The sequence below is a fragment of the Tympanuchus pallidicinctus genome, unplaced genomic scaffold, assembly GCF_026119805.1.
Source record: "Tympanuchus pallidicinctus isolate F22 unplaced genomic scaffold, pur_lepc_1.0 scaffold2, whole genome shotgun sequence".
NCBI lineage: Eukaryota > Metazoa > Chordata > Aves > Galliformes > Phasianidae > Tympanuchus > Tympanuchus pallidicinctus.
In genome coordinates, this window is record NW_026294721.1 from 34,051,541 (window position 1) to 34,078,781 (window position 27,241).

The following is a 27,241-nucleotide window of genomic DNA, read 5'->3' on the forward strand; positions in this document are numbered from 1 at the left end:
AAGCAGAACCTCTTAAACTGTGGGTTTGTGGTGTGCAGCTGGAGGTGTGCCTTAGGTCACTGGGAGGCATGGGCTTCCTCACCAGCAGTGAATCTCGGCAGTAGTAAGTTTGGCTCTGGTGCTCAAATTGAACTGCCTGGTTATGTAATGCATGGAGAATTTCATGTCAGTAAAATCAGGGTTTTTTTTCCAGCCCTTAGTCATTATGGGGTAACTGAAAGGCTTTTTATGTAGCCAAGATTGCTTATAAAATCTTAAAAGCTTCATGCTGCAGAACAACTTTTGTTTGCTTACTTTGTGTGATTATACAAAGCTCTGAAGGAAGATGTGCTGTTACTATAATATCGTTAAACAACATTTTCTGTTGGTGAGTCTAATCTCTCCTTTATGAGAATATCAAATCATCATCGATGTTACTGGGAACTGTGTCTTTGGAGGGCATGCAGATTAACACAGAGATGATTCCTTGGCCGGGGCAAACACAGTGAAGCAAAAAATATTAAAGGAAATGTCTATAAATAACTGACTTGCAGGAAGTTCTGTAAGAACTCATCCCTCAGATATCCAGCTCTTTCTCGTAATTTAAATCATAGTATGGAAGGAAGTTAAATTACTCAGAAGGGAATGTGGCTTACAGATAAGTTCTGCGAGACAGCAGAGTTAGAGAAGTAGTAAGTACAAAGTCAATTGAATGGCAAGCAATTATCTCCCAAATTAGAGAGCTTTTTTGAACCCCCCATAGCATTTTTATGGAATTGTAAGTTAGACAGATTAAGGAATCCCCATCCACCCACCGCTGACCTTCCTCTGGCTGAAAATAACCTCTGAAAAAAAACACAGGATAATTCTAACTACCAGCTCATAAACCTAGTTGACCTTCCGTGATGAAAACAGATTTGTGTATTAACATGTTACAGCCCTCTTCCAGAAGAAGGAGGTCTATAAAACCAGCCCATATTTGATTAGACTTAGCTGCATCAGGAAGAAATGGCTTTGTAAACAAAAAGTGGAATGTATGAGTTTATTTAGATATTTTAAATGGGTTTTAAATAGCTAACACCTAACAGCTGCAGCAGACTGAAATGCAAATGTCAGTCTGGTTTCTGTTGGAAATTGTTAATTCTTCATGAATTTGATGATAAATTAAATCTAGAATTAATTTCTGTAATTTTGTAAATCAGTTTCTAACTGGAATGTGGTTATTTACATGCATGAAAAAATGGCCTTCTACATTTCTCATGAACTGTGTTTAGAAAGAACCTGAGCTGAGAGCTGTTAATGCTTCCAGATTTCTCTTTGTCTGGGAGGGAATAACGTGATTCCAAAAGCTGGAAGGGGAAATGCAAGCATTAATGAATGTAATGGAAATAGGGCTTTTATTGGAAGAACCCCTCTATCTTTATACTAAATAAGTTTTTCCTTTTAGGTTTAAATACAGGTGCTGTTCAGATTTGTTGCTGGGTTTTGGCAGTGATTTCCACAGGGCTTCGTTTCCCCACTGGGAAATAAATAGGAAAAATAAGAGGTGGTTAGGAAAGAACCGAGTGATAGGAAACAATAGCTACATTTGTTCAGTAATCTCTTCATTTAGATGTATAAAGGCATTTGGGATCCAAAGAAGCAGGCAGGCGAATATCTGTGCAGGCTTTCGAAAGAGCCTGGCTGTCTGATTCAATTGCTAACAAATAATTACAATAGAAAGCCAATCACTCGGTGATTTCAGGCCCCTTTCTAAGGGCCTGAAAGTCATTTTTGAAAAGCTGACTTGAAGCCCGAAAATATTTTGAAAACTTTATGTACTACATCTCCCTTGTCTGAAAGCATCAACCAGATCCAGAAAGAAGCCAGACTGGTATTAAGATCTGGTCTGCAGTGTCACTCCTAATTCACTTAACCAAGAAAAGCTCTAGTGAAACATAATCTCTTTAAGGTTTGCACTAGGAATTCTTGGCTGTAATGTGATTTAACCTCATTCTGACATAGATCTATAAAACAAATGAATATTGTATAATAAAAAATAGAAGCATCATGATATTTTAGGGGGGGAAAAAAGACCCTTGATGACCCCAGACTTGACTTAGTTAATACTGCCTGCCAGGAGGGAGGCAGCTGATGGGGAACCGTGTGTCCCAGTGTGTCCAGGCTGCTGAAGGAGAAGGTGCTGAGCCAGTGCGCAACACCAAATACACCGCTGAGGCCATTGAAGAGCAGATTTTGGCTCAGAAAGTGCGAGAGAGGAAATAAAAGCTCTCAGTACAATATACCATTAGAAGTGTTTATTCTGCAGAGGTGAGAAAACTAATAATAAAGTGTATTCACATCAATTATTTAAAACAATTCCAGCAAATATTGACTTCGACCTCCCTCACCATCCCCCAACAAAAATATTTTGAGTGATTAAAATGCATTTTGATTTCTTTTTCTTCAACACCAAGTACTTGTTTATCTGGATTTGCTGTCGTCACATGGGGCAAGAAGGAAAAAAACAAAGAAAAGGCTTGGGCAAGACTGTGAAGTTTTTCCTCAACTCTATCAAGAGAATGTCTTTTGTTTTGAAATACTACAGAAATGATATTAAGTCTTAGAAAAGTTATCCAGTCACTAGAACATCGATCACTTCAGAATCTGTGTTGTTTGCAAGTCCTCATTTGGTTTTAGTAGCTTTTCTAGATAGGATAGTGATGGAGACAAATCCATAGGCAGGTCCACATCTTTGCAGTTGCACTAAGAGGGTGAACTGGAAGAAAAAAGAGAAAATAAGGACAATATAGGAATTTTCCTGCAAGAAAGCTTTTCTTAAAATAAAATCTTTCAAGCAACAGTTCCAGAGATATTTGAGCTAATACAGTGATGGATAGACTAACATTTTAAGCTAATTTTCATGTTCTGAAACTGATGAGGACAAATCTAGTGAGGTGCCTGTATGAGTTTTTAGCCTTTTCAAGAGAGAGTATCTACTGATAAGAGAGAGAGTGACTACTTTAATGTGAGAGCTGAAATGGCAAAGTTAAATAGCATGTGCAAACAAAGCTGCTCACGACAGTAGTAGTGAACTTAAACTTACTTAAATACAGTAAAATTGGACACTTAATCTCTGCTGATTTATATACCTACGTTGCACCTGTTTGAATGGTATTGTGCTTACCTATTATAAACATCAATTTTATACCCATTATAAAAATAATTTGCTACTGTTGGAAACTAAATAATGAGTTGGGAGTTGAGGTCTATCTTTAAGGTGGCCCAGCTCAGCTGAAGCAAACTCCTTGCACCCCATTCTTTCTTGGCTGATGGATCAGGAGATGGGCAGTATTCCATCTGCCTGTCATGTAATTTTCATGCACTACTCTGGTTCAAAAGTTAACATAAGCATGGAGGAAGGAGAAGGGAAAATATTCAGCTCTTGCCTTCATATTCAGGGCATGTCCTTGCTGCCTTATCGCATGAGAGAGCCTCAACCCATCGGTGCTTTCATTATTCCACATTTTCCTCCCCCAAGAATTTATAATGTCACCATCTTAATTTGTTTTGGGGACACTTGGCAGTCTGATTCCATATCAGAGAGAAAATTTGTTTTATTAGAAAACATCTATAAGCAGTTAATCTGGCAACTTTATTCCAGACCTTGAGAGGTCAATACATAATTTAGAAGTTTTTGGATGCTGCCCTAATTGCTTCTCACTCGAAAAGAACCTCAATTACACAGACTTGGTTTTCTGAGGGCTGAAGTCCTACTTCAGTTATCAAAACTGCTGTAGTAGAACCTGACACCCACATTGGCCTCTGAGATATTCGATTTGTCTTGGTCAGAGATGGAGGAGATGGGAGCAGACAGAGACCTGTGCTGTGGGAGGAGATCAGACAGTGCCCTGTGGGGTGCTGGGGTGGGGGATGGTGCACAGCTGGTGGCAGTGACATGACAAGGCTGGCAGCAAGTCAGGAAGCCCCAGCTATGCCACAGCCATGATCAACTAACAGGATAGGAAGAAATTGCACTCCGTAATAGAAATCAAGCTAATGTTGGCTTTCCAGCAGTGATAGGGTGGAGTGAAACTACAGTCGTGCAGACTGTGCTTGACGAAACCAGATCCTGGGGCCAGCCAGGGTCTCCTGGAATTAATGAGAAGACTCCTACTTGAGAAGACTCGTCCCAATGGGCAGGAGGTCAGGTTCTTAGTGCAGCAATACTATTTCAAACCTATATAGGAATCAGTATTTCTAAGGCAATGGGAGATAACTGCAGCCCTCAAGGCCTTTGGGATGTGAAACTCGGCGTGATTTACAGCTTGCACCTCATGGAAGTATTGCAGAGACAAAACCTGCAGCTTATGAATAGGAACGAAGGCCCAGAATTATCTTTCAGAGCTACAGCCCCCTTGCCATGAATAAATGTTTCATTTTTATTGCATTTGTTTTGCTGGTCTTTAAGAATTCCAACAATTACATGGTCAGAGATATCAAAGGCATAAAAGAAATCGAGATCATTTACAGCCAGTTCACAAAGGCTCCTCTATAATGTGCTGATCTGGAGAAATTCTGTGTTGATGGGTCCTATTACAAGTGGAAGGAATGAAACTTTGAAATGCTGTTATTTCATCTTTATGTGACACATAATGAAGTCACTTCAAATGTCAGTTTTCAATGGAACACGAGATCTCTGGGTAACGCAGAGCCCATTCAAACCAAAAAAATAACAATGAGATATAAAAAAAGTCCAATGCGTTTTAAGGACATGATGCTATTACAGAATTGAGAGTTGAAAAGATTAAATCCTTTTTTCCTTTTTTTTTTTTTTTTCCCTAGATGAAAAGCTAAAAACAAAAAAGAATGTTCTGGATTCTATGACATTTGCCTCATTTCCTTGAAAAAATCCTGAAACTTTTTTCATGTTTCTTCAGCTTGTAATTTGAGGACTAATTACGAATTCATCTTTTCAATGATGATGAGTCACTTTTAGATGTTTTATATTTTACTTTACATTTTACATTTCAGCTCACCTCGCTTTATACTTCTTCATCTGGACTCTCCCTCTGAACAAGTTGCCTTTAGCAATCATTGACGAGGAAGAGGCAAGATTAATCTCACTCATTTAAGAAATCTACTTTGAGATTAAGTGAAATGAGTCCTAGAAATGTTATTTCCCTCTATCACCTGTAAAGTGAATTCTCACTTGTGGGACATGAATATCATTTCAGTATTTGAAAGCAAATATGAGATTAGACAACATTTGCCTTTCAGGCTTTCCTGTATATTCATGCCTTCCTCTATGCATGTAGGCATTGGATTGGTGATGTTGGATAAGTTGTACCCTGTGGCAGCAGGAGGTGCCTGACCCTGTGCTGTTCCCTGCTCTGCTGTGAGTTCTTGTGCAGAAAATGTGAGGCTTGAGGTGGAGATGAGGAGCACAAGGGGCTGTACAGAGACTTGGTGCTGGTGGCACCTCATCTGCTTCCCCATGCAACTCCATGGGCTGTGTGTGGAACTAAGGAGGGCAGGGCTGGCTCCTGGCTCCTCATGTGAGATAGGGACCTGGACCAGGGTATCACTGAGACTGATTAAAGAGCTGAAGGGACATGAAAGGAAGCCAGGTGAAGATTGTTGGGCAATGGTGGAGGAAAGCAAAGGACACGTGAGAGGAAAACGTGTCAGCAGGTGGTGCCAGAGGACACTTGTGAGAAGTACCACCACTATCTTGCCTTTGCTGCGGGCAAAATGCAATAAAAAGATAGCTGTGGGAATCCCTGGGCTTATCGATGCAAAAAATCGTAGAAAAAAATGGTGTTGTGATGCATCACCTGAAAGGGCTTGTGTTTAGAAACTATCACAAGGAAATCTGAATAAAGAACATGTAGCAAAACTTTTGTTTCCTTGAGAAAAAGTTGTTACAAGACTAATGCCCCCAAATATTATTTTTTTACCCAGCTCAAGTTTCTCAGTGAATTTTTGCTCAGCCTTGTCAACCCTGCCCACACAGATCTGACAAGAAAATGTAGTACATAATGTTATGTTTTTAGTAACAAATTCTTTCATTTCCTTATGGGCACAGAAAAACACAAGTATTTGGAACTAAGTGTATACCTCATCTAGATACATGCAATATGTGGAAATGTAGGCATAAAAACATATTCATCATAAATGTGTCTGTGATACACAGTGGATATACTTGTACATTCAACACTGTTAAAATCTACAGGAATACTCTGTTCTTCAATGGTCTTAGTAGATTTTTTCAAAAACTTAATAAATAGCTCGGGTCATTAGAGGTTTTTTTCTGTAATAGTTTTCAGATTGCGACCTGATAAATGACTAACCCATCCTCTTCTTTTGAAGGCTTCAGAGCAAAAACTTTCCTTTCCAGTTAAAATCAAAATTGACAACATTTGGTTGTTGTCAGTACATTTCTCTAATGGCCTGTTCAGCTTTTAAATGGTTTTGATAATGTTTTAAAGATTCCCATGGCATTATGAAAGAAATATTTAATATAACTTCAGATCTCAGAGCTCTATCACAGCTGCTATAGGAACTGAGCAGATCTGATGAATAGGGAGGCAAAGCAGTCCCATCAAGATGAAAGTGAATGGATTGCGTTCCGATCTAAGAGGAGAGCCACCTTGCTCAGCTGTACACCAACAATACTTGTAACTAAGTAAATAAGGATAGATCTTCTTGTGAAGCAGGAAAGTGTGCAACAGAAGAACACAGACTGTTGTGAGTTATGACAGGAAATCCAGAAGAATAGGTGTGAGTAAGATCATTTTGTCCAACCATCAGCCCATTGAAGCAAGAGGTAAGAAGAAAGAGAAAGGACAAAAAGCTAGTCTACCTCATTTAGTGGCAAAAATAACAATAGTATGTTAATCCTGCATATATCATAAACACGAGGGACTCAGGCTGCATAGTGCTCAATTCCCCAGTGAAATATTAGGAAAACTTGGAGTGCGATTGAATGGAAAAAAAACAACAGGAGTCGACCAACCTCACAATCCAGCGAGAGATGTTCCCATCCTTTGACTGTGTCCTGACAGACTGCAATTTGTCATACACACTGAAGTCAATCTGTCCTACACACAGTTTCTGGTACTTTCTGGTGAATAGAGGGACTAGACTATGCACGAATCCTGTTCTGGGTAAAGAGTAATGCCACATAGCTCCATAATATTTCCTGGAAGCTGACAAAAAGGGTTGATGCTAATAACTGTCAGCACGTGCATATAAACACTTGTTGGTTTTTTTATTCTTTTCTATTGTTGTGTTTTTTTTGTTTGTTTTTTTGTTTTTTAAAAAAGAAAGAGCATTGTTCACGAGGTCCTCTACTGATGATCACAGGTGAGTCGGAGAAGCAGGGGTTTCACGGTGAAGGAAATGATCCTTGGCTGGACCCCTGCTCGTGTGTGCTACCTGACCTTCTGCAGCTCCTGTCTCAGCCAGGAAGGCAGGGGCTGCCCCAGCCTGTGCAGCAGCTTAGACAGCTCCACGTTGTGCTCTCGGTAGTAGCTTGACAGGAAATCTCGGGACTGTGAGGGGGGAAACAACACAAATAGTCAGACAAGGAGGCAGAAAATGGTGGCAGGTTCGTGCTGCCGTGCAGTGGGGTGCCTGGGAGTTATGCTTGCCTCCTAGGGAGGGGGTTCCTACTATTCAGAGATCATTGAAAAATTTTGGTTTTTAGGAATACAAAGCCAGTGATTTTATTTTATTATTTTATTATTTATTTTATTATATTATTTTATTATTACTATTTTTAAAGTGCTTGCTTTAGGATTCAAACATAGCACCTGTATTAAAAAAAAACGTTAACTTAAATCTCTGTGAAGCTTTTACCTCTTGGTCCATGGGTGGGTATTTTCGACCTTTGCTTTTTCCCAGGCACTTTGTTTTCCCTCCTTCCAGTAACTGGCACCAAAAGCCCTTCTGAGGGTCAAACCTATAAAAGATTATAATTATATGTAGGATTTAATTATGGAAGAATCTCACAGCTACTATAATATCAGAGTTAGCTAACAATTATGGCTACACACATCTCTAGATGACATAAATAGTGAGAACAGAGTGGGAAGTTGCTTTCCTCTCATGAAAACTTTGGGAATTTAATGTTTTCCCCCAATTCATTTTGAGAGTGGTTCTAGGCAGTAAGTTTTTCACACTGTACTTTACCTGTGCTTATTCTGCTAACCTAGCACATAGAGTACACGTTTCAAATGTAGAGCTATAGGACTCCATTGAAGGACAACCTCAGAGATCTTCCAGACTCTTACTCACATTTTGTAGCCTGTTTTTGTTCAGAGGTGTTATCCATGTCAAATGAACGGATCAGTGCTTACATTTTGATCAGTTGACAAAGAGCGAAGAAACCTTTGTTGGAGAATTACTGACCAACCCTTTTTGCTGGAAGTATGCACACTGTATTCTCAAGAATATTATCATTTTGCTCTAGAAAAGTGCTCCAGATGGCCAGTAGGAGCTGATAATATTGTAGGTCAGTTCTGTGAAAGAGGTTAAAAAGAGCAATCTGATATATTTAGCAGACTTTGACAGACACAGACTCAATCCTTAAGTATATTTCTAAAGTAAAGTGTGTGATTGGACTATGAAATGATAATAAATCCAATATAAAAATGTTTTATGTTAATTTTTTGAGTGAAATAAATAGTGCTCATGTTTTCTGATAGAATGTTGTTTTCTTGTTGTAATTGAGCTCCACCTGAGAAGCTGGTTTGTTCCGTATCGTTAGGCCTAAGCATCACTTCCATTCCAAAGAAGGGATTAAAATATAAACATTGTCTTAACAATATTATATGAAATATGCAATTTGATTTTGATGTCTAAAATTCAAAGATATAGGAATCTTAGACTAAGACATTAAAGCACATGCTCACTAAAGAATGAACAACAGTGCTGAGTTCTGAATTTATTGCAGTGGGACTTGCAGCATGCATAAGGCACTGAAACTGAAAAGTTTCTGCTATTCAGCAGATATTTGAGAAGGATGAAGTATAATTGTCTGGAACATGGAGTTAATTAATTACAGACTACCTTTCTGCCCTGGATCTGTCCATATAACATGGGCATACCTGTGATTTGCTGATGTACAGAACTAATTTCTGGAGAACAGTGAACGTTCTTCACCTTTTTTTTCCTTACCTAGCCTATTATTGCAAGCCTGACCCTTGTTTCCTAAATTGTTTCAGAAGCTGTATCAATTTAAAATAAATAAATCATTGATTAAATTGATATACTGATGATAGAATCCTTTCTACTTGGCTTTCTCCTTCTGCTCATTGCATACAGAAGCACGTTAGCTGGCTTGCATTAATTTCCCAAGAGGAGAAGTAATATAGTATGTGACATAAAAGGAAAACTGCAAAACTGTGCCCCAAACAATATTTCTGCCTCAGACTTAGCATACTGAATATTATTAAAAGAATGTATAAGTTTAGATAGTAGAAGAGAGGGCTTTTCTGGATAGAGGAAAAAGCATCTCAGACTTAATTCAACCTACTGTGTCCAGGTACTGCAAAAATCTCAGGGCTCCTGTAAACATAATTGAGTAGAATAGAAACAGGTGGGAACTTCATGAAACACTATGGACTTCTTTCCCTCTCCTAGCACTTTGCCTGATGATCGCAGTGTATTCCTACCAGTGTTATGTGTTAAGTCCTTGCAATATTTGTTCATTTCCCATTTGGGTTTTACTACTTCAACAGGAAGAGCGTATCCTGATGTATGGAAGAGATGGTGCTCCAGCTGGCAACCCAGTGTGATATGCACTTCCTTGCTCTGTTCACTCTGCAGCTTGAGAAGGGCTGGTTCTCTGGTCCTTTTATGAATATTACTTTCCCATGGGATGTTTATGTATTCATGATTGATAATGAACTTATTGCTCGCTAGCATTTGCAGGACTGGATCCTTAGGCTGCTGTGTGATGACTTTAAAACTGTGTGGTATGCAGTTATTAGGCAGCAATGACTGGGAATTATCCTATTACGTTGACTGTTCTAAGATAAAGCCACTACATCATTTAATGCATTTTCATTTTCCATTCTAAATCCTTACAGAGGTGTGGGCTTCCATCACACATTTGCATTCTCAGTGTCTCTAAATGGTGACTGCATAATTTTATAGAACTTTTTGCAATACATTTTTTTTCTGTTCAAAAACATAGGAGATGGCATTTTTTCCTCTACATGTTACTTCTCTGACTTTAATTTAGTTACAGAAAGGAAGCCATATGCATGTAGATGTGTATTACTAAGAGCAAAGCAGAAGGCCCTGCAGATGTGTGGCAGCAGTTGTTTGCGCACCAGTAGTTCAGCTGTATTTCCTCTGCTTCAGAAACTTAACGACTTAAAAAATCACATTCTGAAATCCAACACTTCTCCTCTAGAAAAGAATTTTGGCAGTGCAATGTCCCTGAGAGTCAAAGAGCAGCAGACCTTCAGTTCTCACTTCATGCCTGTAGTTTAAATAAGTATAACCCTCCCATCAGAGACAATACTGAAGACAAATTATAGATGGAGAAGAAACTGTGTGGGGCCAGTGTGGCTGTGGTGGCCTCATTTTCTGGCAGTTTTCCTGTTGTCAGTATGCAGGAAGGGAAGGCAGATGCTCTCCCTTGTGCCAACCCCTCTGTCATGGACTAGGAACAGCCTTGATCAGGGCACAAGGCTTCTCAGCCCACGAATGTGCCAAGATTCCTCCAGTGCAGCTCTGCTTATGATGACAAGATCCTTACACAGAGATGTTCAGTGCAAAAGCTTCTTACAATTTGCTGTCGGACTAGGAAGGTAGAGATAAATTCAGCCCACTCCCACCTCCACAAAGACTCTGCCTTCCTGCAGGGAATTGAAACATGTCAAAGAGAAAGTGCCACATAGGCCATTAATCCCCTATTCTGGGGAAAGTCTTATCCTCCGGGTGGCAAGGATGAGAAATATGATCCAGGCTCATCGTAGCTGCAGTCACTAGTTCCAAGCCAGAGGCTGCCGGCAGTCAATCACAAGGCTTCCACTCTGTGTAAGGACCTTGATTTGGGCTCCTGCAGAGCACCTCAAGTTGCAGCGCTGGTACCCCAGGCAACAAAGGGTTTCCAACTTCAGGTGAAAATCTGAGCTTCCCCAGTATCCCAGGTTGAGGTCTGCATGTAGTGGTTCATAACTGCACCCAAATGGCAGCATACAGATGAGATCCGCCCATGCCATGTGCCTGACTGCTGCCAGGGAAAAAGGCAACAGAACTGGCCCAACCACTTACGGAAAAAGAATTAGGGAATGATGTATTTGGTCTGCAATAAAAGCAAACTTTGCAAGCAGATGAATCCCACCATACTGAATGCTGTTCTCCTAATCTGCCATTAAACAGCTACATAAATGTGGTAAAAATGTTTAAACTAATCTTTTCAGACTTAACACTAGGGGATCTTCAGCTTCTGGAGGATATCATAATGTTCAACAGTGTGATTTGCAAATGTGTGCTGGGCTTGTACATGCACAACTTACATCAACTGAATCCACATATTAATCACTGCAGCTAGGAAAGCAGCACTAGAACCAGAGAAAACATCTTGGGCGTCTGTGGTTTAACACTCAAAGGTAGCAGACATTTTTTACATGAACATGGGCCTTCATTCTGTTCCTTATACAAAATACTGAGCAATCATTTGCTCTGTATGTTGTGTGAAATAGAATTTGCACATGGAAATGTATGCAACCTTGCAATTAAATTCTATAATACATGTATGCAAATTAGGTGAAAACTGAATGCATCTTAAACACAACTTTAAAAAAAATGCTTTTTTCTTTGCAAAATTGTTTTTCTTGTTGTTTGCAATTAACGATATACTAATCTGTAATTCCATAGAACAGATGATAAAGAAACAGACTCACGTTAGAGCTTCAGAGTAATTATAGTGAGGAGAGACTCCAAGAAACTTTTGCACTTCATCCATCACAGTAGCTGGGTCACTTCTTAACTGCTGTCCATCAATAATTAGCAACTGTAGGGATAAATATGTCAGTCTGTTAGAAACAGGCTGAGGTTAAAGAAAGGAATAACATTATTTCCTTCTTGTTCAGAGGAAGAGTTAGATCTCACAAACCTAACCCAAAGAATTCTGAGTCAGAGAGATAAGGACGGAATGCAAAAATATTTCAGGGATTTACAGTGTGTCCATAGGAAGTCTGGCACGGAAGAAGAAAAAGGATAGAATGCTTGTGTCTTAGAATTAAATCTTCAGAAGCCAAACAATTAAATGTTCAAAAGTGATGTGGTAGTTTATTTCAGAACTACCATCAGTCTTGCAAAATTGTTAACAAAGGTCTCTCTCTCTCTTTCTCTTTTTTTTAAATTTAGAATTGTCATGATGTAAAGGTGCATTGACCTGCACAAGCAAATGTTAAGAGTATGCATCAAAAGTCTCCCAGAACCAAGAAGCAATGCTAATAACTATTCTGGACAGACGTGTTTTATATTTATCATGAGGGCTTATTATGAATTATTAAGTTTTTGAGTGCTCAGGCTGAGTGAATGCACATTACTGACTACACATTCGTAAGCACTGTGAGTGCACTCTCTGCACAACTTATTAAGAATGAGTGCATTTTGTTGTGCGTCTTGTAAAATTAATCACTACAGCTATGCAACATGAGTGGTTACCAGTTTTACAAGAAATATGTCAGTGTGCCCCTGCATGTTTAATAAGAGGTGTGCATTTGCTTTTTGCTGTTGTAGGAGAAGTAGAGAAATCTTCATGAGAGATGGCAGCAGCCCAGTCCAGAAGGAAAGAGAATAAGGAGCACAGGTAATGGGGCATGGGAGACTTGGTACCCTGTGCATGCTCCAGATTTCCCAGGACAGACATACTTATTCTTTAAATACCCTTTAATATTTTTGTCTTACAATAGGCAGATATAGTATGTAAGCAATGGACCATGTACACAGGTAAAGAATGCCCCTGATGTGTAAGACTAAATCATTTTCTTTAGGTTTATATCACAAAACAATTGTTTGGTAATAGGCATAGTTCAGACCAGTTCTTCTCAGAGTACTCAGTCTCATTACTTGATGGGGAGCAGATTAAATCCCCCACGATAACTAAGGAAACAGAGACTCCACCTGGACTGTCATAAGTGCATGGGGCCAGGTGGAATCCACCAAAGGTGGAGGTGATTGCCAAGCTGCTTTACACCATCTATCAGCAGTCCTGGTCAATTAGAGAGGTCCCAGAGGACTGGAAATTTGTCAGTGTGACTTCCATCTTCACGAAGGCCCATAGGGAGTATCTGGGAAACGACAGGCTTGTCAACCTGACCTTGGTGCCAGGGAAGGTTATGGAGCGGATCATCTTGAGTGAGATCACACGGCATGTGTGGGACAGCCCAGAGATCAGGTGTAGCCAGCATGGGTTCACAAAAAGCAAGTCCTGCTTGATCAACCTGATCTCCTTCTATGATTGAGTGACCCACTCGGTGGATGAAGGAAATGCTGCTGACACAGTATACCTCGACTTCAGCTAAGCCTTTGGGTCTGTTTCCCACAGTATTCACTTGGAGAAGCTGTCAGCCTGGGCTGGACAGGCGCACTCTTTGCTGGGAAAAGAACTGGCTGGAGGGCTGGGCCCAGAGAATGCTGGTGAATGGAGTTAAATCCAGCTGGCGACTGGTCATGAGTGGTGTTCCCCAGGGGTCAGCATTGGAGCCTGTCCTATTAAATACTTTTATTGATGACTTGGATGAGGGAACTAGTGCAAACTCAGCATGATTGCAGACAACATCAAGGTGTAGTATCAATCTGCCTCAGGATAGGAGGGCTCTAGAATGCCACAGGAATATGTATAGATTGAACCAGTGAACTGAGGACAATGGGATGAAGTTCAACAAGACCAAGGGTTGAGTCCTGCACTTTGGTCACAACAATCCCATGTAACACTACAGGCTTGGGGTAGAGTAGCTGGAAAGCTGTGTGGAGGAAAAGGATCTGAGAGTGTTGGCTGATGCTCACCTGAACATCAGCCAGCAATGAGCCTAGGTGGTCAAGAAGGCCAATGGTATCCTGGTTTGTATCAGAAATAGTGCAGCCAGCAGAAGCAGGGAAGTTATTGTCCCTCTGTACTCAGCTCTGAACTGTGTTCACTTTTGGGCGCCTCACTACAAGAAAGACACTGAGGCCCTGAAGCATGTCCAGAGAAAGGTAGCAAAGCTTTGAAGGATCTGGAGCACAAGTCTTACGGGGAGTGGCTAAGGAAATTGAGATTGCTAAGTCTGAAGAAGGGGAGGCTCAGGGGAGACTTCACCAATCTCTACAACTGTCAGAAAGGAGGCTGTGGTGAGGTGGATGTCAGCCTCTTCTCCCAGGTAACAGTGAAAGGACAAGAGGAAATGGCCTCAAGTTGTATGGGGAAGCTCAGCTTGGACATTCGGAAGAATTTCTTCTCAGAAAGAGTGGTCGGGCACTGGAACAGGATGCCCAGGGAGATGGTGAAGTCACCATCCCTGGAGATATTCAAGGAAAGGGTAGATGTAGCACTTAGGTACAGAGGTTAGTTAGCAATATTGGCGGTAGGTGGACAGTTGGTTTAGATAGTTCAGATGATTCTATGATTGTATGATATTGGTTAGGCCTATATGTTTATGTTAAATGCTCATGGAAAGGTTTGTAAAAGACAATTCAATGAAACATCTGAAGGAAGATGGAGCCAAAGATAGAATTTCTGTTCCATTACTGAGGAAGGCTAATTCCCTATCAGCCTCAAATAAATGTGAAATGAAATAAAGTGAGTGGGAGGGGGAATTGAATTTGTGTTTTGATAAAACCTTGGCATTTTCTGGATGAATTTGGCAAAACTTCCTACAGTGTCTCATGCTACAAATGCTTGTTTCTTGAGACCCAGAAGCCTTGGCAATCCTGGAAGGAAGGTCCTAAGTCACTCATTGACTCCCTGTGGCTACAGGCCAAAGAGTTTTCCTGTTGCATCTTAACCAACAAAGAAAGAAAAATCAAAATATTTCTGGTAAATGCTCTGATATTGACAAATCTGCACTTCATAATGGCTAAGAATTCCAGTGGGAAGCATCCCGTTACCTCTATCAATGAGGCCAGTACTCATTGCAGGACCTTCTGCAACCTTGGTGAACTAACAGATTGCAAGTTACCTGTGAAGCTGGGTAGTGAGTTAGCCATCGTTCAATGTGGACAGCATACCATCCAGGCATCAGACACCTCTTCTGGAGAGTCCTTGTCTCTGAGGGTGCCCAGGGGCTTGACGTAATGACTTCATAAAAATTGAATTTCAGAGCAGTGGGGTCCTCATGAGAGCGCTGATGCTAATGGGAGATATTTAGTCACACATCACTATGACTCTGAAGATTAAGCCATGATCAAAGAGAAAAAGAGGAACAAATTGCTCTGGTACTCCTAACTCCCACAAAGAGCAAAATCACGACTCCTTACAGCCTCCTTCCCAGTACATCCTATAACTCCCCACTCAGAAGGCACAGTTCAGATTTTGCAATGTGTGAGAGACAGAGGTTGTGCCTGCCCTTCTCTGCACCTCTGTCTACTCTGTGCTGGAGCCAGGGGTGAGAGAAGAGCTGAGGAGGTGCTCAGCCAAAGGAGATCCAGTGTTTTACTGCTCCACATCTCACATCAGCATTTGTACGGATGCAAATTAGAAAGGGTGCAAATTGCAGGTGTAAGCCACAGTATCAGAAATATTGTACTTTATGCTTATTGCAACAATATCTGTATCCATTTTAACCTCGTTTTTAGTATTTTCTTCATTTCTGTAATCACATCATATTTTGCATACTAAAATATCTCTTTAAAAAAACAGTGTACAGACTTTCTTATGGAAAGGTATGGACATGATAAAAGACACAAAAGAGTATCCTAGAGTTTCCTTTAAAAATTAATATGCTTTGTTTTATTTCCACAAAAAGAAAAAAAACCCTCTACACTACTCTTCAGACACATCTCTTTTCAGCTAGGAGGAAACTTTAGAAGACATTACATGTATTTGCACACTACTCCATGTTACTCAGCTTGCAAGACAGAGGACTAGATGAGGAACCAGATTCTCAGCACAAAAAGCTCTGATTTCTAGCTAGGCTATGCTCATTTTCCCCCGTGCATCTCCCTGGGCGAGGAACATTGCTTTTCCTCTATGTAGTGTCAAATGTAATTGAGATTAATATGCTTGTTTACAGCTAGTGGCAGCTCTGTGCTGAGAAGTTTCATCATTTATGACACTGGTGTAACAGGTGCCAACTTGCAAAAGCTGGCATTCAGCATCCTTCCACTTTTACACAGTGCAAATAAATCCTGTTCTCGCTCAAGGGCACAAATTCCCCCAGATAATGGTCATCATCCCCCACTGTTGATTTCACTGTCTGTTTCTTGAAGGCAATGTCCATACCTGATACCAAGAATAGGCACGGTCAGATGGGTCAATGAGGATGGTGATGATCTTGGCCTTGGGGATGAGAGAAGCTGCTCGTTTAGGAGCTTCCTCAGAATGAAAATAGTTGGCACTTTTCTCAAAGAGAAGGTCAGTGGTGGTATTGGAAGGAGTGGGGAAGAAATCCATGTACCTGGGAGGTAAAGAAATTAATTAGAATTAAAAGGGTCATATGCATCTGCATCTCATTTCATGGTAGGTCAGAAAGTAGATTTTCAGACATAATTCATAACAAGGAAAATTAAATTTTTCAGCTCCAGAAATGGAATAGGGGGAGCAGATTCTGGCTCTTGGATGGTACTGGTAATAGCTAAATCCTCCATAAAGTCAGGTAATTAGGTTTTCCCTTTGATGGATGGGATTTTTCTAATAAGTTCAGTGTAACAAGGAAATTTTTTGCCAATTCAGTTTTATCCAGAGAAAAAAAATGAGAGAAGCTTCAAAATGCAAACCATTTAGTTTTAACATTGTTGAAATATTTCATCTTTGAACTGACAAATCTTTTTGCCATATTCAGAAAGCAAGTTTTCATATTTTGGCTTTGATGATCTTTTCCATTGACATTTGATTTGAAGTAAAAATGAATAGCATAGGAAGTTTAATCCAAAGACTGAAGAATTCAGATGGAGGCATTTTTTGGTCTTATTCGTTTGGCTGAGTACTCCAAGAAACTTCTGTTTTGATGTGGCAGGCTGTTTTTAAGAACTTTCTACTGAAACAAAGTGTGTAGGACCTTGCTCTGTGCGCAAAACTCCACTGACATTTAAGCCTAGTAGCCAATCCCTAGTAGCCAAACAGTGAAATGTGCCAGAGGAGGTCTCAGCAACGCCAGCTTTGTGTGCACAGTGCTGCAGAGGAGAGATTCACAATCTCACATGGTTCTTAGGGAATAAGGGCTGCTTCATGGGTATCCACAGCACTTCAGCCCTGCCATATGGGAGCCAAGCCCTGATCCACCAGCCTTGCTCATCCCACTCTTTCTCCTTCTTGTGTAGTATACCATATACTCTGTGATATCTATGTGTGAGCTCTTCACGTATACACTATGAAAAATGAATGAGAAGTATTTCTTTCTCCTCCTTTTTCATGACAACTCGGAAAAGATTGATCTGTTTCTGTATAATGTGATGTTTGTCTTGTATTTTGGTTTTCGTATAAAGATGAGGAGTGTAATTCCCCATGGAAACAAAAGCCTTACAAAATTTTTTTCTTCAGCAAAAACAATAAAAGCAATGTTTAAAATTTATGAGAGGAGAATCAGCTGAAAATCTTTACGGTGAGATTTTTTTCTTCTCATGAAAAGCCAATTTTTACTTAATTAAAAACACTGAAGAAAAAAAGTATAATTCATCCCTTTCAAAATACGTAGTTATGAGATCACAGAGATGTTATTCAGAAAACAACCATCCTATCTGTGCTTGCTGCTGTGAATAGAAAAAAAAAATTGTTACTGCAATACTCCTATGAAGAAAGGTTGAGGGAACTGGGCTTGTTTAGCTTGGAGAAGAGAAGGCTTTGGGGAGACCTCATTGTGGTATATTTGAATATTTGAAAGGAGTGTAGAAACAGGAGGGGGTACATCTGTTTATGAGGATGGATAGTGATAGGACAAGGGGGAATGGTTTTAAACTGAGACAGGGAAGCTTAGGTTAGATATTAGGAGTAGATTTTTCACACAGAGGGTAGTGAAGCACTGGAACAGGTTGCCCAAGGAGGCTATGGATGCCCCATCCCTGGAGGCATTCAAGATCAGGCTGGATGTGGCTCTGGGCAGCCTGGTCTGCTGGTTGGCAGCCCTGCACATAGCAGGGGGTTGAAACGAGATGATCTTTGTGGTCCTTTTTAACCCAGGCCATTCTATGATTCTATGATTCTATGATTCTATGATTCTATGATTCTATGATTCTATGATTCTATGACGTGATTAAATGTCCTATCATTAGAAGTGAGATTCTCATTCTCTCTGATAATGCCAAGCACAACAAATTAGTCACTATTTATGTAGATGTCATACATGCTACTGTTATTGTGTCATTGTGATTCATCATGTTTTGATAATGAATACTGCATTTTTGTAATTTTTCTTACCAGTCAATTCCTTTGTGATAGTTGTTCCCATTGAAGAACTGAACTTCTTCAAAAGTTTTTGGGCTAGGGAGATTACTGATAATAGAAGGATGCATCAGAAGAAATAAATAAAGTGCTGTTGTTCCTACAAAAACGCAAAGAGATATCATTAGAATACATTAAAAAACCACCATTGAGTTAATTGATATAAGAAAGTACTTCTGCCTCAGTTCATACTGAGATATACTGGAAAATTAGGAAGGTTTCCTTTGCCTATTTGTGAAAGAGGTTTGTAGGTGCAAGCTACTTTCAGATGAAGTGGGGAATACTTGCAAATTTTTTCTGTGCTTCGTAAATTGTTCTCATTTCTGGCTTCTGAATTCTGCTTTCAGAGGCAGTAATGGTACTCTTGTTGGTGACATTGCTTTCTTGACTTTGTTAACCCAGTGACAAAATTTGGCCTGAACATGTTTGTTTTTAAATTGTTTACTTGCACAAAAGTTTTCCAAAGTAGTAATTGTGTGATTGTGCTTCTCTTGCTCCCAGAACAGCACCTTTTTCCTCTGTGCATTTCTCCTGGGGGGAGTGTCTGCTATTGAGGAATAAAAAGTCTATTAAGGAGGCATGGTGTATTTTATCTGCACTGTCTACCTGCCAACAAACCTACAAATAATAGGCGTACTTTAAAATCCTCATAATTTTTTGTTGTTATTTATTAGTTAAAAAAACAACAACAACAACAAAGAAACAGAAATGTAATTCAATACATAGTGAAATTTCTGGAGAATGTGTCTTCCAAATTACTCTTCAAAGATTTTATGCTATACAAGCTATCATTGGACTATGAATCAAGACCTTCTGTCTCTTTGTCACTGTCACAGTATCTACATAATCTTGGATTATTCATTCATTTCCCTGCCTCAATATTCACTTTCTGTAGTATGTCGACAACAGTAACAGCTAGCTTGGGGGTGGGAATATGTGGCTCAATTTAAATAATGCTGAGACCCCCAGAGGAGGCCTGCAAAGAGGTAAATATGTTGATTGGCAATTAGGGTCTCAAACAGTGAGGAAACAATTTGTCAAAGAACTTAGTAACAAACTTAACTTACAGCATCCTGACAGCATATTTCTTTATGGTGAATGTTTACACTGCCTCCTCCTGCGCTGTCTTATTACCAGTGGGAGGAAGTCAGCAGTGAAATTAGATGTGCACAGCCATCAAGTACCAGCTTTGAAAGTGCCACAACGCTACTTCAACATCAGTGCACAAGGCAGGTGCACACATAGCTGCTTGTGGCTCAGAAGGGGCTGCCATCAGCATCTGTGTTTTCATGGGGATGCTGGGATTTCCACCCTTTGGCTGCCAGCAAGAGCCAGCTCTGGAGAGCATCTGAGCACTGAGCCAGTGCTGCCCAGTCCCTCCTGCAAATGGGGATGAGCTCATGCTTCTTCCCAAAAGCAAATCAACTAGAAGTATTGCCAAAATAATCTATCTTCACATCTTACAGTGTCTTCAGTTTTTGGAAAGAAAACCATAATTGAAGGCAACAAGTAAATTGTAGTCTGAGCCTTTCCTGTTTAAATAAATACAGTATTGGGAGAGATTAATAATACCCATTAGAATAGAGACTGCTGGGAAATTTTGGTGCTAATCCCATAGCAGACTTCTGGTAGCAGTGGCTAGTAGTGGAAAGAGAATGCAATATTACGATCCACCCCATTCCCTCTCTTTGTTAGTGGTGGAGGAGTTAACAGCTGAATCCTATATGGATGAGGAATGCATTTTCTACAGCAGGTCATAGTTTACACACATCGATACAAATCTGGGATTTGGTTTAGATTAAAAATTCATGTTTCTTACCTGTTTTCTGGGGTCCTATCACAAGAAATTTGGGTAGATGGTCACAAGTTTTGTCTCTGGGCCAAATATCTCTGTGTCGTTTGTCATCACATGGATTCTGAAGAAGAACAGAATTGTGGCACATCATGCCAGAGACGTCCTAAACATTTTGCACACATATGAGACTTTGCGGACTCTAAATCTTACACACTAATACCAGAGCCTTACACAAAATAGTAAGAACCCAAGGTATTGCACTTGGATTGAAGCAGTCTCAGGTATGTGTAAAGACTGAAAGAAGAACTCATTGAGAGCAGTCCTGCTGAAAAGGATGTGAAAAGCTCTACAAGAACCAGCAATGCATGCTTGCAACCCAGAAGGCAAACTGTATTCTGAAACAACAGAGGGGCGCTCAGAAGAGAAAGGGAGGTGATTGTCCCCCTCTATTCTGCTTTTGTGAGGCCACATCTGGAGTCTTGTGTCCAGGAATGTGGCTGCCAGTACAGAAAGGATGTGGAGCTGTTGGAGACGGTGCAGAGGAGGGCCACAGAGATGGTCAATGGACTAGAGCACCTATCCTATGAAGAAAGGTTGAGGGAACTGGGCTAGTTCAGCCCAGAGAAAGAGAAGGCTGTGGGGAGACCTCATTGTAGCCTTCCAGTACTTAAAGGGAGCTCTCCAATACTAAAAGGGAAGATTTAGGTTAGATGTTAGGAGGAAATTCCTTATGCAGAAGGTGGTCACAGTCTGCCCAGAGAAGCTGTGGAATGCCCCATCCTTGAATGTGCTCAAGGCCGGGTTGTAATGGGGTCCCAGCCAGCCTGATCTAGTGGGTGGCAGCCCTGCCAATGGCAGAGGATGTTGGAACTAGATGGTCTCTGAGGTCCCTTCCAACATGATTCATTCTATTGATTCTGTGATATTTCCCCATAAGAGTTTTTCCCCATATTCTTCACAGATATTGAGGTAATTGGTAGGAATCCCTGGAAATCTGTTCATTGTACTGGGCACCAGAGTTTCCAGGTATACAGAGACTAAGTTCCTTGATAGCATTCAGGACTGGTCCTTACAGGGGCCCCAATGAAATCAGGAAAGCTGAGAAACTCTGCAAAAACTGGAAAGATTGGTTTCAACCACACCTTACAAGACTACTGTGTTTCCCTCTCTCCATTAGCCTGGTGCTTTTCATCAGCTCAGAGCCTATGGGCATTTAGGCAAGCATGTGTGTTGTCCTTTGACAAAAACTAAATGTGTGTATAATGGTCTTACATGACTGAGGATTAAGTTCAGTCATTAGAGAAAAAAAAGAAGAAGAAAAGAAATATTAAACCATTGATTTAATCAAGTTTTCATTTCAAGTTAAAATGGAAACCTCTGTTTGAATAGCTTTGAGGCATTACTTTCAAAGGTGATGAAATGGTTTCAGATGCATAGTACTCTTAGTACCAATTTTAAATTTACATAAGAACCCAAAAGGAAGGCAGAATAGAAATGTGGGATATTACTCATCATCTTCTTATCTTTTTACTGCCCATGAATGCAAAATAAAAATGTGTGACAAAAGACCCCACAAGAAAGGTTAGGACTTATCATATGGATCCTGCTTTTGCATAGTATTGGCTGGTAATAGAATATACAGTTTGCTAGAGAAAAAAAGTTAGCAAAATATAAAGGAGAAAATCATTAAATGATGTGAATCATTGCAGTTCCACTAAACTCAATGGGAATATTGTTGATTTATACTTCTTTTGCATCTGGGCCAAAAATAATAGCAAGATTTTCTGCTCCTTTGTATGAGCATAAGCTTGATAAAACTGCTTGGATCTCAATTGTGTCACTCTGGATTTAAGCCTGCATAGCTAAAAGCACAGTGTAGCACATCATATTCTGAATAAGAGAAGAGCCAGACAAGTACAACAATGATTGGGAAATTACAGCATAGGGATTATAAGCAGCACTGTAGTACATTTGCAACAGAGATAGAAAACAGCCATTTGTGGACTGTGTAGAAACCCTTTTCCTTTCCTAAAACAGCAGCCCATTCTACAGCACTGACCCCTCTGTCCCTCCCTTCTTGTTTCTTTGGTGAAGGAGGTTCAAGTGGCATGAAAACCCTGTAGCTGCTTCCCTTGTTGGGCACAATGGACACGTGCTGTTTGCCTTGGGATAGCTCTTGCTATGGGCTGTCTGCACTCATCTTGCTGGTACTGTAACTAGTTAACACGTTGTGATGCATCAGCAAACCTGCAGCTAACAGGAGAAGGAGCTTTCGCTCATGTTGTTGCTTTTAATATGCCTGATTTGAGGTGAGCTGAAAAATAACTTTTTAAAGTGAAGCAGGCGCTTTTCCTTTTTTAATTATTATTATTTTTACAGGAACAGATTCTTTTTTTGACAAGCAATGTAATCGGAGGCAGGGAGAGGTCAGGACATTACCTGCCAAAGGGGGTCTGTCTGCTCAGGGAAGAGCTCGAAGTATTTGTGTGCCAGCTGGATGGGTGGCAGTGTCTGTAGTTGCAGGTTGGTTGAACTCTTCACAAAGTTGGCCAGGTTTGAGAAGGTGTACAGCCCCAGGCGGTCATTCCCGTAATTGGACAAATGGGTCATGAAGATGCTGATCTGGGAGAGCAGAGAAACCTTTCAGTCAGAGCAAGGGCAGGTATATGGCTTTGCCAAACTCTCTCACAGCCACTTAAAAACAACAGAACAGGAAAATGTTAACTCAATCCTCATTCCCCACCTCTCTGCCAGCTTCAAGTCTAGACATAGTTGCATATGTGCCATGTCTTCAAAATCCCCCTTCTCACCTCAAAGACTGCCTGTCTCTGTTCAGGAGATGCGTTCAGGGGTTCTTTATTCCATTTTGATTTCTTTTGTCAAACTGCATCAAAGTTGTTTCTTGCACAACCCCTGCTTGTTTCCTCATCCCCACACGAGGGCCTATGAGTTCAAGTCACACACATGGCTGGGCCCACCACCAGCTTCCTGGAGCACCAGCTGTTGCTTCTCAGAAAAGCATTAATTTCAGATCTGCAGGACTAACACTAAAATCTGACTAATTTTCTGCCTCATTCAAACTGAATCTAACACTAACGCTAAAATCTGACCAATAGACTGTCTCCTCCAACTGGGTTGGCCAGTTTGTTTTAAATGGTGTGGCTGTAGAAAGATAAAAAAATTCTGAAATGTAAAACTTTCAAGCATTTATAGATTATAATATCTCAACTAAATATCAGTGCCATTGATTTCTTCTTAAAGGCAGTAAAACCTCTGTCTGTTTATCAGTCTTTTTATAGTTCTCCTTCACATGGAGAAATTTGCTTTGTAGATCTCATCATTTATTTCCCAAGGATAAAGAGAAGAATTTGGAAGAATAATGTGCAGAATATTTGCCAGTATTTTCTTTATACGAGGTGATTAAACTCTGTTTCCGTGCTGCAAAGGCCCAGTTTATCTGTAGATTGTGATTATTTAGCTTTCTGAAGATGCTGCCAAATAGAGTATTGTTACTCAAATGTTTTGCTCGGTACATTGGCCTCAGATATGGTGCACAGTGACAACAGAATTTAATTACACCGTCATGGAGAAAGAGCATCATATTGATAACTAGTGTATATGTGTATATATATGCATATATATATATATGTAAAAGCCATATATATATATATATATATATATAAAAAACCGCATCATACTTTAAGGAGGCCTTAATGTGAAGTAAAAGTTAGAGTTATAATGACAATTTACAACAAACCTCAAAAGATATGGTGGTGGGGAAAAATGGCATTTTGCCATCCTAACTCAATGCAAGAATTTTGGGAAAGGTAAAACAGAGCACTGGCTTTGTGTGCTCAGTGGTCAGCTGGCAATGCATCCAGAGTCCATAAGAGTGTTTCACTTTTCCTCAAGTCTTGTGTATCTATCACAACTGCAAGAGATGAAGAATTCATGCAAGGGCAATGTTTCCTTACGTATGAAGCTGTCCTTTATGTGAAGTTTAGAGTATCTCCATATGAGATGTATTTATGGATGACCTTTAATGGGAGCACTTCTTTATGCTACACTGAACTCCTGAAGCCCAAAAGCAAAACGTGGCCTGAGCCAGACCCTTAATGAAGAAAAAGAACAGTGCTGGGCAGCAAATGTTAGCTTGTGAAAGGATCGGGTTCCCATCACACTGACAGTGTGTTCTGTTCTTGCTTTATACAGCCAGCTCACATGCACTCTACAGCTCACAAAGCATTTGCTTTCAGGTTGGTCTGGACTTAGAAGAGGGGCATAGGCTCAGCACTCCATTTCCTAGCTTTTTTATTCCTCATGTTATGTTATGGAGCTGGGTTGTAAAGTCTTGGGGGTGTTTGGTTGAAGACTGATAAGAGAAAAGACCAGTGTGCTAAATCTTTTAGGCTACCTGTGTTAGGCTAAGATACAACTCCATGTATGCATCTTGTGGGACCTTTTAGGTTCTGGATCACCAGAATTGGAAGAGATTAGTCACCAACAGTAGGGACTCCTGGTTCACAAGCTGTTTGCTTTACTACTGGATACCTAAGTCCAGGTGAGTCTCTTTTTGTATGATTAGGAATGGGAACTGATAGCAAAGCTGAAGGCTCATGGCATTGGGTGTGAGCTTACAAAGGCCCATGTGGGCTATGAGAAGGAAGGGAATAGGTACATTTTACTCTTCTCAGAGCTGTAGTAGATCTGGTATGCCCGGGTCAGTGAGATTTCTGTCTCTGTCTTGAAGGTGGGAATTGTTTGTGTAATATTTTTATGACCTGGGCATGGAAGAGAAGGATTGGGCTGCTATTGTTTGAGGTCAGCTTGAGCGTTGGCTCCATACATTGTGGCCATAGTGCTGTTCTGCCTTCCAAGATAACCACAGGACAACAAGCCACATACTTCCCACTTCTACCACTGTACTTTGCTACCCTGGTGCTTTTTAAGTGGCAGACCACAATGTTTAAAAACCTACCCATTAATGTGTTCTATTATTTATGAGGATTTTAGTACTTCTCTAAGGTGAAGATTAGTGGAGCTTAAAAGAAGGTATCCCTCGTGGCCTATTTGCAGTGTGTTTGTGCAGTGCTTGCTCTACTCCATGCAAGGCAACTTGTTCTTTTCTCATATTCTGTTCTGAGCCATCTTTGAGAAAAAATTGGATTATTGCCTTTCCTTCCACCTGATTTGGTGGAGTTCAGTGCCTATGTATCATGTGACTGAAAATCTTTAACAAAGCCAAACAACAAAACTGCCCCAGACTTCATGCTTTCCCATATGCTGTACCCAAGAAACTTATAAACAAGATGGTCTATCTTTTCCTTTGAATTCCCAGTCTGCTGACCCTTTTCCCCCTGCTTCCTATCCCCAGTACAGACAAAAACAACAACAAAACAACATACAACTGTGTCCTTTCTGGTTTACACTTCTGTTCCTATAAATGTGATAAGTGCTTCATACAAACAATTCAGTAGTGATGAAAAGGCAAATCCTTATAGGAAATCTTGATAGAGAAGATCATCTTGTCTTTAAGTGGTTTGGTTTTTTTTAAGTGTCAAAGTGTCTGTAAATGGCATTTAATATTATTACAGCAATTTAATGTTATTGCAGCAAATAATGTAGGCACATAAATCTATAATTGTTATTTTGTTTATTTATACTTGAATATGTGTGTGTAGCAGTATGCCTAGAAGATGGATTTCAGCTTTTTTTGTTATTTAGTCTCATTAGGCTTCTGTCCAGTCTGGAAGATTCTAGTATCACTCTTTATGGTGGCAAGATACCTTAGATACCTCTTGATTTCTTTTGCTCCACTGATATTACTTGAAGTGGATGTGAATGTGATGTACTGTGCACTGATGAAACCATATCTGATTCTTTGCTATCTGTTTCCAAATATTTTGAGACCAATGTGGATGGTTATTAACTGTTCATATTTAGAGCATGGATGGACACAAAGCTGTGTTTTCCTGCTGATGCATCAATACAGATAAATGTGCTGAGCAAGCACAGTGCTGCTGTATGCTTTGGGGTGGTACTGTGCTGCACAACACGATTGCACTGCTTTGCTGGCTTTGCTGTGCTGTTTTGATCGACACAGGAGGGATAAGGAATCAGCCTTGTGGGCAGCAGTGAGGAAACCAGTGAAAACTGCTTAATATCTCTTCTCATAGTGCTCAGAGCAAAACTGGCGAATAAAAGAGAAAAGACCATGTTTCTGCACTCTCCATGACAAAAAGCAAAATACAACACAGGCTGACAACAACCAGCAGCTAGTACTTCATCATGATAGGGTAATGCTTTTCAGAGGGAGGTATGATACTGCTTGTGCAGCAGTGCAGTAGAAAGGCAATAAATTACTTCAGATTCCTGGGGGCTTTGGGAAAGGACCTGGCTGCATGGCATTACTCTTAGGGTTAAACTAGCATAAGCAATGTGTATCAGACAAATGTGCAGAGAAGAGCTGAGTACAAGCTCTTGCTATTGACATACAATCTATTGACACCAAGATATGTGAGACAGGATTGGTTGTAAATTACTTTGCTAGTTGTTTTCCTCTGTGCTGTGCTAGAGCACAGACACGTGGAGAGCAATGCTCAAATGATTCTGTAGTTTGTACCAATGCAATATCGCTTTAGCTTTGGCAGTTCACCTCTCTCTTTGCTCCTGTAACTGGGATCACTGACAATTTGAGATCTGAAAGGGAGAGAATGCTGAAAGTTTAAGTCAAAAAAGTTTTTTTCCTCTTTCTGCCATCCACTCTCTGACTAGGTCTTGCTTGCTGCCTACCTCTCGTGCTCCACAATACATTTTTCTAAAAATCACTTTCCCTCCTCTTTAGTCAGGGCCCTTTTTTTAATTGAAACATTGCCTTTATTTTT

At 40.3% G+C, this 27,241-nt stretch overlaps 1 protein-coding gene across 3 annotated transcripts in view; it reads right to left on the minus strand.

Moving 5' to 3' along the window:
* Positions 1 to 2,275: 2,275 nt before the first annotated feature.
* LOC128080199 (bifunctional heparan sulfate N-deacetylase/N-sulfotransferase 4) overlaps positions 2,276 to 27,241 on the minus strand; it is a 159,586-nt gene continuing 134,620 nt past the window's right edge. For all 3 annotated transcript variants that reach the window (XM_052682164.1, XM_052682163.1, XM_052682162.1), the window contains 9 exons: positions 22,797 to 22,979; positions 20,382 to 20,478; positions 18,539 to 18,662; positions 16,409 to 16,583; positions 15,147 to 15,317; positions 11,883 to 11,992; positions 7,822 to 7,924; positions 6,977 to 7,514; positions 2,276 to 2,737 (listed from right to left, as the gene is read on the minus strand). In XM_052682164.1, the coding sequence (XP_052538124.1) occupies positions 7,395 to 7,514; positions 7,822 to 7,924; positions 11,883 to 11,992; positions 15,147 to 15,317; positions 16,409 to 16,583; positions 18,539 to 18,662; positions 20,382 to 20,478; positions 22,797 to 22,979 (1,083 nt within the window). In that variant the 3' untranslated portion in view covers positions 2,276 to 2,737; positions 6,977 to 7,394. The remainder of the gene's footprint in view (positions 2,738 to 6,976; positions 7,515 to 7,821; positions 7,925 to 11,882; positions 11,993 to 15,146; positions 15,318 to 16,408; positions 16,584 to 18,538; positions 18,663 to 20,381; positions 20,479 to 22,796; positions 22,980 to 27,241) is intronic.